Here is a 13,092-nt window from a genome sequence, read left to right on the forward strand (position 1 = left end):
AAAATAAATTAAAATAGGCCTAAATGAAAGGCATATGGATTAATGTGATAGATTCAATATTATTATATTGTTGTTCGTATTGTTTCAGGGAAACATAGAAAAAAAAAAAAAACACAACTGTAAACTTAAATAAACAAAAGCAAAACTAAAAATAATGAATGGAAAAATATTTTTTTAAATTTAAATTTGAAAAATCAAATAAAAAAACCTTTTTTATATTATGAAAGACAAGATCTCCATTGAACCTATAATAATAACATAAACAAAGTACAACTTACATCAGTAAGAGCGAAGACGCCCAAGTAGCAGGAGCAGCCAGTGATAACAACAACAACACATAAGTAAAGATGGTGCAGACTTGTGTTTCACTTTGACAATCAATCAACTGCTAACAACACATAAAGTTGTCAGAAACTATGTTTTTCGTACCCATCCTTCCACTATGATATACAGTTCATTATAGCATAGAATTATCGGGCTAAGAACATTGCATAAGAAAATAGCTACACTAAGAGAGACGAGGTCAGAAAAAATTCGACAAATCAGGTACAGAAATATGTGGTAAAATATCTACAAAAGGACTACAAGTGAAAAACTTGATCTAAATTCTCTCACAGACACACCAGGTTTAAATGGAAACAACAAAACACGGATTCCGGGGAACATATATAAAGGCTGCATCATTGACTATCAGCAGCAGTTTTGTGGTGGGGGTTACCCTACGTCTTGCATAATTACTCCTCTTTTTCCTAACACAGTAGCAGTTCACATGAATTTCTTCCTCTTTTCTTTCTCTGACAGCGGCGTCAACAAATAATGCGAAAGCTTTCGCTCTTTCTTTCTCTTAGCAGCAAAAGCTGATCGCACAATGGCGGCAACAACACCACAGGATTTTCCTATTTCTCTTCTTGGAACATTTTGTCAAAAGAGACATTTTTATTTAATTTCAACTGAACTAACCTTGATGTTACAGGACTTTTCTATCTTGCTTCCCAGAAGTTTTTTTGTCAAGAAAGAACAATTAATTAATTTCAATTTTAACTAAGCTTGACGCTATAGAAACTTTCTGTGTTTTCCTCTCCAAACTTTGTTTTTTTTCAGCAAAGACGATTCTAATTAATTCCAGTCTGAACTTTTCGGAACTTTCTTATCATCAAGAGGATTTTTCATTCAATACGTTTCATCAATAAATATTTAATTAAATATTCTGTCTGTTTTTCTTGCTACCATACACTATTTTGTTATTGTGACAATTGTTATCGGGCATTGAGATACAATACTTCTTAGCATACAATATTATACTCGTGTCGATCGTGTTCACAACAACTAGTATCGAAGGTCACAATAGAACACCTTTGGAAGCCATGGATAAAATGCAAATATTTTTACATATTCTTCGGATTATTGAAACTACTGTTAGCATCTTGAGGTTTATTTTCACAAGGTTTCAGTTAATGTAACCCCTGACCTTCTTCAGGTGTATCTTGTTGAACACTGGAATCTTTCTCTTGGACTTTGAAATTTTGAACGGAACCCTTTATTTAATCCATGGAAATAGCATGTCAACCATAATCGGATAGAAGTCCTAAGTAATTTGCAATTGCATCTTAAGTGTTGTTCATACTGAGGATTGAGCATTCAACTACCAAAAGAGTGTAACTGAAGTTTTCCAAAGATTTTATTCACTGGTTCTTTGTAGACAATTCTAGTATGCATTTAGGGAGCCTTAAACCAATTTTTGTTTGTAGAAGTACAAGCTTACTACTTATTACTAAAAAATCTTTAAAATAAAAACTTGGAAAGAGATGTAGGTAAAATATTTTCTCATAGTTTTCCTTAAAAGGGAAATAGATTCCACATTGTTCATTGCAAACGTGTTTAATTTTTCAAAACGTCTGATGAGGCTGTTCTTGTGAAAGTTTTTGAATGATATAGGGTTGGAATTTGTCCGAATGGTCTTGAAACAATTGTAACGAACGATGAAATACATTATTTGTTGCTATCAATCCATTATTTGATGTCTTGATTTTGTTAACACAATATATGGATGCTCAATTACAAAACATGGTAATTTCGAAGCTTACAATTTAAGTCATCTCATTCTGTCTTAAAATTTATTGGTATATGAATGGTTACTGAATTATCAATTATATAAAACAATAAAATTTGGAATACTATAAATAATATATATATATATATATTACACACACACACGGGGGGTGGTGGTATCCAACAGAAATATTACAAATTTTGACAAGCTGCATTTGAAGATGGTTGGAGATTACATCGACCAAACCATTGTGAAAATAAAACAACAGTAGTCCGAATAATACAAATTATCAGTCCGTATCTCAAAAATTCAAAAGCAAATATTTTTTTTTTAAAAAGTAAAAAAAAAAAAAAATGTTAATTTATTGTTAACAACAAAATATTTGCATATAATTTGTGACTTTTAAACAACTTTTTGCTTTGTTTTCAAATTTAAAAATAAATTTTTTTTTCCTTCTCAAACACCTTAATTGAATTGGCTTTTAGGAGAAGAATTAATAATCTAAGTCATCAAATAAACTAGATTTATAAATGAAATCTTGATATCAGTCATAAGACCTAAGTATTAACAAATATTTGTGGAAAATAAATCATTAAAATAATATTATAAAACTTTATTTTAATTTCAAAATACATTCTCCATTTTTTTTTTTTTCTTATAAAAAAATAAAACTTATTTTTATATTCCAGAAATTCAACAAGGACATACATTGCTCATCACCGAGCGAGGATTCTGTTCCTGGCTTTCCAATGTACACTCAACAAAATTCTTCACAGCTAATCCAAATGTATTCTTTCGATCCTCCGATAACCTGAAAAAAATACATGATTGAAAAATAAAATTTAGAAATTTTTTTTTTCCTGTTATGCAGAAAGATAAAAAACAGACAAGGAATATTATTTTTAAATTATAATATATATGAGTCAGAAACTTGTCTAACTGCATTTTTAATGTTTTTAATAAAAAAGCATTTATTTTTTTTTTGTTTAAATGTAAAAGTAATGATTTTAGTTCTCCATTTAAAAACAAAATATTATTACGTATATTTTATTTTTCTTTTACAGTCAAGTAACCGTATAAACAACACATTAAAATCGAATTACAAACTAAAACAGTATATGGGTGTGAGCTTCCAAGAAGAAATTTAACTAAAACACCCCAATGCATGTTATAAGTTATCTCTATTCATTAAAAAACTAAAGGACATTATACAGAAAATAAGAGTTTTTTTTTTTGGTTTTTTTAATCATTGCCATGGATGTATGAGGGATGTTCCAAAATTAATGACTCATTTTTTATTCCATTCAATTCGATCAGAGGGACTGCAAATTGCATTGTTATGATGGCTGAACTTATGCATTTATGACCTGAAAGTTTCATCTCTCTGTTGCAAATATTGACCATGTGAAATTCTAAGAAAGCCAACCCTTGTGATGGCCGTGTGTCAGAACCAGAGATGCACCATTGAATTCCTCCATGCAGAAAAAAAATTGAACCAATACACATTCACTGGTGACTGTTGAATTTTTACGCAGCCAATGCAGTTGATGTCAGCACAGTTAGTAGATGAGTTTGTCGATTTCAAAGTGGTGGCAGAAATGTGAGTGACAATGCATGCTCCGGACTTTTACAACAGAGGCAAAAAATAAATTCTGGAGCACAAAATGTCACTCATTTTTAAAAGTACCACTCCCACCTTTCAACATTTTAACTTTTGAGTTTAAAAAAAAAAAAAAAAAAGGAGGCTATATTTTTGGAACAGTCCTCGTATAAACACGGTGCTAATAAAAGCAGATGAACACCACATGTGTTTTCTTAATTCTTGACTTGATATTTTGTTTTACTGTACTAAAATGGCTGATTTTTCTTGAAAAAAACATACATTTTAAAGTAAAATTCCTTTTTATTAGGATCAGTGTTTTAAAATGAAAAAAAAAAACAACAAAAAAAAAACAATGTCAATATTTTTATACATTTTTTTTTTTTAAATAAAAAAATCTGAAAAAAATCTAGAAAAAAAGGTTCTTGGCCTTTGGGCCAAGATCAAAATGTAAGAATTTTTCACACAATAAACTATATACCCAAGATCAAAGTGTAGTATCTGTTCTGATGCTGTACTTAACTTTTTTCTCACATTTTGGTCTCAATGGAGGAGAAATCCTTCATGACTGATACATTTTTTTTTATTTTTGTTACTAACCAGAGTGCTCCTTTTTTGGGGAACTAGTTTCCCACCACATAAAAACCGACCTTGTGTCTAACTCTGCCCTCGTGGGGAGGCAAGAAAAAATTTTTTTTTTTAAATAATTTCTTTTTATTAATTTTAGTATTTGAAAAAGAAAAAAAAATGTCAACATTTTTATATATATATATTTTTTTTTAAATAAATAAAAAAAAATCTGGTTTAGGTAAGTTTTATGCGAGAGTGCACGAAATATTGAAATATATAAAAGATTAATTTGTAACACAAAAGCAGAGTAATTACTCAACACCCCTTTTTAGAACAAAATAACGAGAGGTTTTATTTCGGAAGAAGGAGGACTGTATCCGAAGTGAAAGAAAAGGAATAGAAAGTTATCGAATGTTCTCGTGTCGTAAGGCAGAAACTTGAAGTGTCCCCACGTTGTCCAGTGGAGGTTTTCAGTGAAGTACTTGCAGCCTGGGGAAGATTGAGTGGACAGAGAGCAAGATGAGAGTGGCTTGTCTTCTGAGCTCTGCTGCTGGCTAGTTCTTGACAGGAGGAAATTAGTTCCTTAAGGGACATATAAGATTAATGCACCCCAGAAGCTGAGTAGTCAGCTGCATCAGTCAGCTAGGAGGCATTAATCCACAAGAGAAAATAGTTTGTTATGATGACTGCTACACTTGTCCAGCACTCCTCCCCACTCATAAAAAACAATAAAGAAAAGTTTGTATGTTGTACGTACCAGTGACAGAAACTGATCAAGTATTTTTATTTTAAACAAGGAAAATCAAATTTTATTACTGAAAAATAACAATCTCAAAGTCATTTTGCATGACAAGGGAAATAATTCCAAATAATTAAAATTTTTGCAAGATTTTAGAAAGCATAAAAAATAAAACTACTTGATCAATTTAGGTGGTTATTTTGAGTCAATATTGTTATCCTCACAGATACCTACATCAACAAGATCTTTTCTTTATTTTCATTTTTTAATGATAGAGAGGAGTTATGGAATAGAACTAAAAATTGTTACATGATAGTAAAGTTTGAATAAAAATCCTGGGAATTAACATTGTAGACATTAGTATCGCATTTTGAAAATATGGAAAATATTTTTTTTCATGAATCTGCTAATTCTAATGAAAAATATTAAGGTTTCACTTTTCGTTATTTAAATTTGATTTCAGAAGAATATTTATGAAATAAATTTCTTTCTGTATTTTTTCATCACCATGAATAAATAATAAAATGAGATTCTTTCTTGCGCAGTTAAAAAGAGAAAAACTGACATCTATTCCATGTAACCGCCTTCAGCTTCAATCACCACCTCAATATGGGTTTGGAACTGGGAGCATGCCTTTTCCACAAGCGCCGGTGGAAGCTTGGCAAATATTCGGTGGATAGCAGCAATCCGGCTGGCTTTGGTGTTGTGGGAGGTCATGTTGGTGATGTTCTCGACATATGACCAAACAAAGTAGTCCTACGGGTTTAGGTCGGTGGAAGAGGCGGGCCAACGAGAGAAGGGTACAAAGTCCTAGCACTTCTAAAGCCAAGCCAGGGTCTGCCAGCGGCCACCTGACTGCACCAGGGGATCACCACTGTCTTCAGCTCATCCAGGTACACTTTGGTGTTGAATTTCAAACCAACTTCAAAGATGTGAGGTGACATGATATGGCCCTCATTTGAAACCACACCAAAGACCATAACTGTGGTTGGAAACTTTGTTGAGCTGTGCCCTTAAGTGTTGAACCATCCAGATTCAGCATTTGAAGGTACTGGCAATGGTCCTGTTGCCATAACTTGGATTGGTAGAGAGCATGAGTTGTACACCGGCACATCTCCGATCTTGCTCATGGAATATTGTGTCACATTCAGATATGATAGAAGGCTCCTAACACTCTTGGGATTTGTACACAACTAGTCAACTAGAAGATGTTCTGCAACAAAAAAAGAAAACCGGTTTTCATCAAACAGAAATGGAATCATGCCGTCTTTTCTAGGACCAAAATTTTATCGCTTCACCTATAAAATATAAGTCTCACTTATCTGTTTAAATGTATGTATTTATATATGTCTGCCTAAAACTTTCGACAGAGGCAACAGATTTTCATGAGATCAGTATCATTTTGAAGCTCGACGTCTCGGACAACAAATATTGAAAAATTGGCTAAAAACATTAATTCCTCCACCCTCAACTGGGCAGTTTTCTACAAGGAGCGTTGTTTTTTTGTGTTGCCATTTACTAATTCCAATGTTCCGAACTTCCAGTCACGTCATGGAGTAGGGATAAGATGTCAGGTTTTCTTTCACTTTCTTTTCCGCCTTCGCGTCACAGGTTCGAGCCTGCCTTCCTGCCTACGACCACTTTTTTCTTTTTTGCTCATCACACATCTCCAAACACCTGGGCAACGTCGAGCACCCAGGCTAGTTACAACTAAAAATGTCATTCCGTTTATATTCTTGCATCATTCTTACCTGAGAATAAATTCCTTAAGATTCTCCCCTGGAGTCTTGCAGGAATTGAGGTGTTCTTCAACTGTAAATGAAAAGTTGAGAATGTACAAAATATTTTTATTGAAAAGAATGATATAAATTAAAAACAAGAAACCATTAATTTTCGATAATAAAATTACCTAAAAGAAACTTTTTTTTTTAATGTATACATATGAGTGTTTGCAAGGACCTCTGGCATAATGCATAAAGGTTAACAAGGTTTGGAATGAAGACATTCTCATGAAAATTCAATTGTACAGTTTTATTGGATGTAAACTTAATATAATCAGATGCTTTTCAGACGAGAAAATCCAGATTGTCATCTAAACAAGCCATACACAATATGGGTATATCCAAGGAGTCAATCCTAGGATCTTTGTTAACGATATTCATAAGCGACTTCTCTGATGAAATTGTGTCAGTGTTTGGTATATTTGCTGATGACGCCACACTCTATACTAGATATGTGGGGAAAAAACAAATCTTTACAAATCCAAGACAAGAAACCCTAGAACATAACCTTGCGTCTGTAGTAAAATGGGAACATAAATGGATGGTAACATTTAATGCTACTAAGACGAAGATCCTTTCCGTCAACGATTACAAAAAAAAAAAAAAAAAAAACCTTTCAAGCCATTGATTGCCAGGAATAATAATACTAGCTAAGAGCCTATCGTTCAACCTAGCATTCACAGGTAACATGAATTAGAACAAATACATATAAATGAAACATTGCCAAAGCTGCTGCAAAGAAGGTGAGTTCTTTCTACTGTGCTAGAAAAATGCTCATATTTGAGTATTTTATAGTTTCTACAAAGCCACCATTCGCCCATGCATGGAATACTGTTGCCACGTGTGGGTGGGTGCATCAACTACAAGTCTCTCTCTTGATTGGACAGGGTTCAAAAAAAGATTCTCCAATCTAATAGGTCCAACACTGCCAAACAAGTTCCAACCTTTGTCCCATTACCATGATGTCGCATCTCCATCAGAATTGGTATTAAAAAAAAAAATTTGTGTTTCGTTTCCGGTGTCAAAACAATCTTTCATATGCAAATTTTTTTTGGTTTGTTTAAAATTTAATTTTTATTACTAATGATAAAATTTATAAATATTCATTGATTTTAAACTATGATTTAAACTTAAGTGCATGTATCCCACTATAAATGTATTTTTTTTACTTTTGCGGAAATATATGTACATGTTGCATAGATTTTTATGGTAAGCTGAAAAAAAAAAATAAAATAAAAATTAAAAAAAACAACAACTCTACAGCTAAATATTAAGTTTTAAAAGAATCGGAATCTGTAATTGTATCAGAATTGGTATTAAAAAAAAAATTTGTGTTTCGTTTCAGGTGTCAAAACAATCTTTCATATGCAAAATTTTTTTGGTTTGTTTAAAATTTAATTTTTATTACTAATGATAAAATTTATAAATATTCATTGATTTTAAACTATGATTTAAACTTAAGTGCATGTATCCCACTATAAATGTATTTTTTTTTACTTTTGCGGAAATATATGTACATGTTGCATAGATTTTTATGGTAAGCTGAAAAAAAAATAAATAAATAAAAATAAAAAAAAAACAACAACTCTACAGCTAAATATTAAGTTTTAAAAGAATCGAAATCAGTAATTGTATCAGAGTTGGGAATTTTGAACAAAATCGATAATTGTATTGAAACAGAAATATATCGAAATCACCCTCATTACTAATTTACAAGTACTAAATTATAAATTATAAAATTATAAATTATAAAATATAAAATATAAATTATAAAATATAAATTATAAAATATAAAATATAAATTATAAAATATAAAATATAAAATATAAAAAACAAAATACCAAAACTTACAAAGTTTTGAATGTGTTTGAGATGAAGCTTGTTTATCGGTGTCTTTGACCCCAGCAAGAATTTCCTGCATGACCTTTTCTTCAAGTCGTTGGGCTTTGACCGATGCTGGAAGAACAGAATTATCCGATGTCGCCTGTGAGAGTTGACTAAACCTTTGACTAGAGTCGTAGTCGTGACTAGATTCCCTCCACACTTGTATACGTTCCAGTGGGTGCATGGTGGGTAATAACTTCGGATCATCGCAACTGAGCAAGTTATCCCATTTAGCACTATCCCAAGGCATCGAGAAGACGGTGCCTGCATCACTTACCATCGACACAGCCCGACATTGAAGATTGTCATATTCAGAAGCTCTCGTATCAACAAATTCGTCCTGAACAAGAGGTTTTAAAGTCAATTCTGGAGAGACACGCCGAACCATATCCCCCAATGTTGAACAATCCGTCTCGGATCCTTTGGAATCTAAAGTTCTTTTATCGTAGACGGGAAATTTTCGTAATGTATGTAAGTTTGGTTTCATATCACAATTCTCTATGATTTCAAAGATTTTTTCGGTGAATTTTGGATTAACATGTAACGTTTGTCCTTCAGAATAATTGCTCTTGTTTTTGTTATCGTTTGCTTGAATTTGTGCGTTTGCTTGAATTTGTGCATTGTGTTCTGTGGCATTATTAACGCAATCTTTTGCCATTTTCCCATTTTGTATTTTGTATTTATCAAATGAAAAAATGGTCGGGTTCGGCGCTATAGATGGAGAATAAATAGTTTCGAGATTTGGACGATGAGAAGCGCGATTTTTTCTTTTATCTCGATGTAAATTATTCGTTTTCAGATCAGATACTTTGTTTTTGTTCGTAGCAGCAGGCATGATGACCGGTTGGATGCCAATAGAATCAAACGGTTCCGTATACACAGGACTTTTAGTGTTTTGTGAACCAAACTTTGGAATTTGTGTTAAAGCGGGAAGAGGGGGAGGTTTCATTTTGTCAGGGACCCTCAATGAGAATTGCACTTCACACTCATCTAACGAACCGCCAGATATAGTCGACTCTCGCTCATTTGGAAGAGAGAAAAGGTTTTCTTTGCTAACGTTCCGATTCTTTTTAGATGCAGTTTCTTCGTGAATGTTAAGCATAAGCGTTTGACCGGTCGATCCGCGCCGACACACAAAGCACTTAGAGTTCTGTGGTGTAAGAGACGACAAGGTCTCAGAACTATGCCGATCCTTACAAGGTTCGACGCACCGACCAAGTCCTTTAGGGGTACTCGCTGTTCGTTGGATCTTAACTTTATGCGCTTTTTTCTTTTTATAAACATTTTCAGCGGCACATTTTTTAAATCGAGCATCGTGTGTCGAAAGTGTATATAAATCTTCCGTCGGATGGTCTAAGTCTGTGGGAATTGCACGTTGGATGCGAGGCGGTTCACTTACATCATCACAGAGTTGTTTTTTTGAATATTCACCATCGTGATTTTTATTTGAGGGACAACTTTTCCAAACATCTTCATAGTCACTTAATTTGTCCGACAAATTACTCCGGAAATATTGCGGAACAGAGAGGAGATCAATTGAGGTACTAGAATAAAAATTGTTTTTTTGTTCTTTCATAATAGAGTTAATCTGCGGGTGGGTATTGGATCGGTGGACCTTTGTCGTAATAGCGCCTCCATTTTTGCCATCAGAATGTGGCTGATCCTCCACAGACGTGCAATGCATAGACAGCTGAGAATCCGAACAAGACGTTCGGACTTTACGCTCGTTTTTGCTTTCATTATATTTACAACTTGAAGAGGTTTTGTTTTTACGATTGATTCGAAATGAAGTTGCACGTTGACCATCATTTTTTTTCACCGAGACAGCATCGACGGAAATTGATGGTAGTTTTTGTTCGTTTTTAATATTATACGTTTTTTCTTCGGAAACATTCAGTTTTGTATTTTCTTGTTCATATGGTGGCACGCTCTGCAATCTCTTCGCTTGCCTGTTAGCATTATGCTTCTTATAAGCAGCTACAGAGTTTTTCAGCAGAGCAGATGACCAAAAGTCTGCAAAACAGAAATAGAAAAACATCTATATAATAATGTTAAGGCATTTTATGCTTGTATGTACGTAATCATAGTTAGTAGTAATCACCTTGACACACACATTTTTTTATTTTTTTCATTTAGAATCTATATTATATTTCTATTTGTCTGTTCATTGCACTTTTTCTCAGAAACTTCTGGACCGATCTGACTAAAATTTTGTATGGACCTTTCTTTGTAATAAGGTGCAGCAAACCAAGTATTATAATATCTGTTCATTGCAGCACAGTTAGGAATTAGTTACCACAATACCATATTTACTCTAAAAGTTTTCTCGGAAACTACTGGACTGATTTGGCTGAAATTTTGTATGAACCTTTGCTATAAGGTGCAGCGAGGTAAGTATTATAGCATTCGTTCGATACACAGTTAAGGATCATACTGGTCACATAATACAGAAATTAACAGGAAATAATAACCATGCATCAAGTATGTTTTATAACAAGTAAAATCTTTGTTTGGATGGATGGATAATGCGTACAGAAATATGTCGGCAAGTTGAAATGGTAAAATTTCAACTTGTCGACATATTTTTATTAGTTTTACACACGTACAAATTCAGTCATTAGTTAGAAGTGGTTTAATATTAAATCTTTTTTTTATTTATATATTGGACTATCTCAAACGGTAGGAAATGCAACTTGAGTATTAAATGTTTCAATTTTAGCTGATAGCACCCAAGTCATTTTTTTTTTTTTTTTTTTTTTTAAATCAGTACTATATATATATATATATTTTTTTTTCAATAGAAAATTGGGTCTGTAATAATAAATACGAAATTTGCACAAATTAAAATTAAGCTTATTTTAAGACTGGCAAGGATGCTTCCCTGCTAATAAATAAATAAACTTCCTCTAACAGGTTGTTTTACAAAACAGAAATAACAGGGAATGCTGCCTTTCTTCTATTATATGGCAGCCAGCCATACATATATCTGATGATTTTAAAGCCAAATCCAGAAAGAGGATAATATTCAGTTCTATATTATTTTTCTTGTTCAAAGAATCAGATTGCATTCTATCATTGGCCAGTATGGTTCAAGGGAGATAACTTAGATATAATCTAAGGATGCCAACAACAAGTTTAGTAATGCTATGTACTAATTTTTAAAGCAGTGTATTCTATGAATTGAATGAGTTTAGTAATTCTATGTACTAATTTTTAAAGCAGTGTATTCTATGAATTCAATGAGTTTAGTAATGCTATGTACTAATTTTTAAAGCAGTGTATTCTATGAATTCAATGAGTTTAGTAATTCTATGTACTAATTTTTAAAGCAGTGTATTCTATGAATTCAATGAATTTTAATTATTTCAATCGCAACATTAAAGTGACTGTTGATGTTTGAAATTCAAAAACTTAAAGTAAAAAAACAAAAAAAAAAAAACTTTACCTTGTCCTAATAATGCAAGTGAAGCCAATTCTTGGGATGTTTTTGCTTTCATGATTGGTTCTGGCAGCACCAAAAGGTGCGGTAAATCCTCTCTGAAATTATTCATAAAAAAAATGGAAGTATGGTAAATATTAAGTGAGATCATGTGTGTTACAGAGTTTGAAGGTCGACAAAATAACCATCCCTTATGCCTATTTTACAAGTACTTTAATGAAATGTGCTCTGATGAACTCATAGCACTTGTGTCCCTCCTTGACATACATACTCCCGATTAACCCATCCAGCCGCAAAATCCCACCCCTTCACTGCTCAAGTCTTTAAATTCTGGAAAGTTTTCTACTCTAATAGCTTCTTCACGCTAACAGCTAGACTTTGGAATTCCCTCATTATTTCCTGCTTCCCTCACTGTACTAACATGCAGAAGTTTAAATGTAATAATGCAACTGAACTCCACACATGATCCCAAATAGTAGACACTCTATGCCTAAGTGAATATGTCTTGCTTAAAGTGAATAAGAGTACAAAAAAAAAAAAAAATACATAAAAATAAAATTAAAAAAAAGCTCTTTTGATAAAGATTAGAATCAAAAAGAAAAAAAAAACCCAAGGAATTCAATAAAAGTTTATATATTAGAGAAATTACAAAAAAAAAAAAAAAAAAAATGGTTCACATGGACGGGCGGTACCCATTTTTTTTTTTCCCCCCAATTTTTTCAGTAGATTATTATCGAACTGACATGAATCTACCAAATTATCAAATAAAAATAATTTTTTTTTTTTAAAAAGTCAATATTTAAATATTTGTGGGTGAGGCTCAGTTTCTAATGCAAAGGTCTAGTAAATTGATTACCCATTTTAGAACCACTTGACGTTTTTAGGCCAAATTTTACAAATTTAACCTTTTTTCAAGTTTAGCTGTTTTTTTTTTTTTTGTTTTTTTTTTAAATTTTGTTTGAAATTTGCTCTTTTTCGATTATTTTATATAAATATTTCTGGTTATTTTTAAGTTTTGTCACCTGACAT

At 32.3% G+C, this 13,092-nt stretch overlaps 1 protein-coding gene across 2 annotated transcripts in view; it reads right to left on the reverse strand.

Annotated features, from left to right (window-relative positions):
• Positions 1 to 13,092, reverse strand: part of LOC145269473 (protein sprint-like) — a 322,088-nt gene that overhangs the window by 38,197 nt on the left and 270,799 nt on the right. For both annotated transcript variants that reach the window (XM_080125186.1, XM_080125194.1), the window contains 4 exons: positions 12,070 to 12,161; positions 8,592 to 10,637; positions 6,711 to 6,771; positions 2,759 to 2,861 (listed from right to left, as the gene is read on the reverse strand). In XM_080125186.1, coding sequence (XP_079981312.1) covers positions 2,759 to 2,861; positions 6,711 to 6,771; positions 8,592 to 10,637; positions 12,070 to 12,161 — 2,302 coding nt within the window. The remainder of the gene's footprint in view (positions 1 to 2,758; positions 2,862 to 6,710; positions 6,772 to 8,591; positions 10,638 to 12,069; positions 12,162 to 13,092) is intronic.

Source organism: Euprymna scolopes, chromosome 4, assembly GCF_053919585.1.
Source record: "Euprymna scolopes isolate OS-2025 chromosome 4, ASM5391958v1, whole genome shotgun sequence".
Taxonomy (NCBI): Eukaryota; Metazoa; Mollusca; class Cephalopoda; order Sepiida; family Sepiolidae; genus Euprymna; species Euprymna scolopes.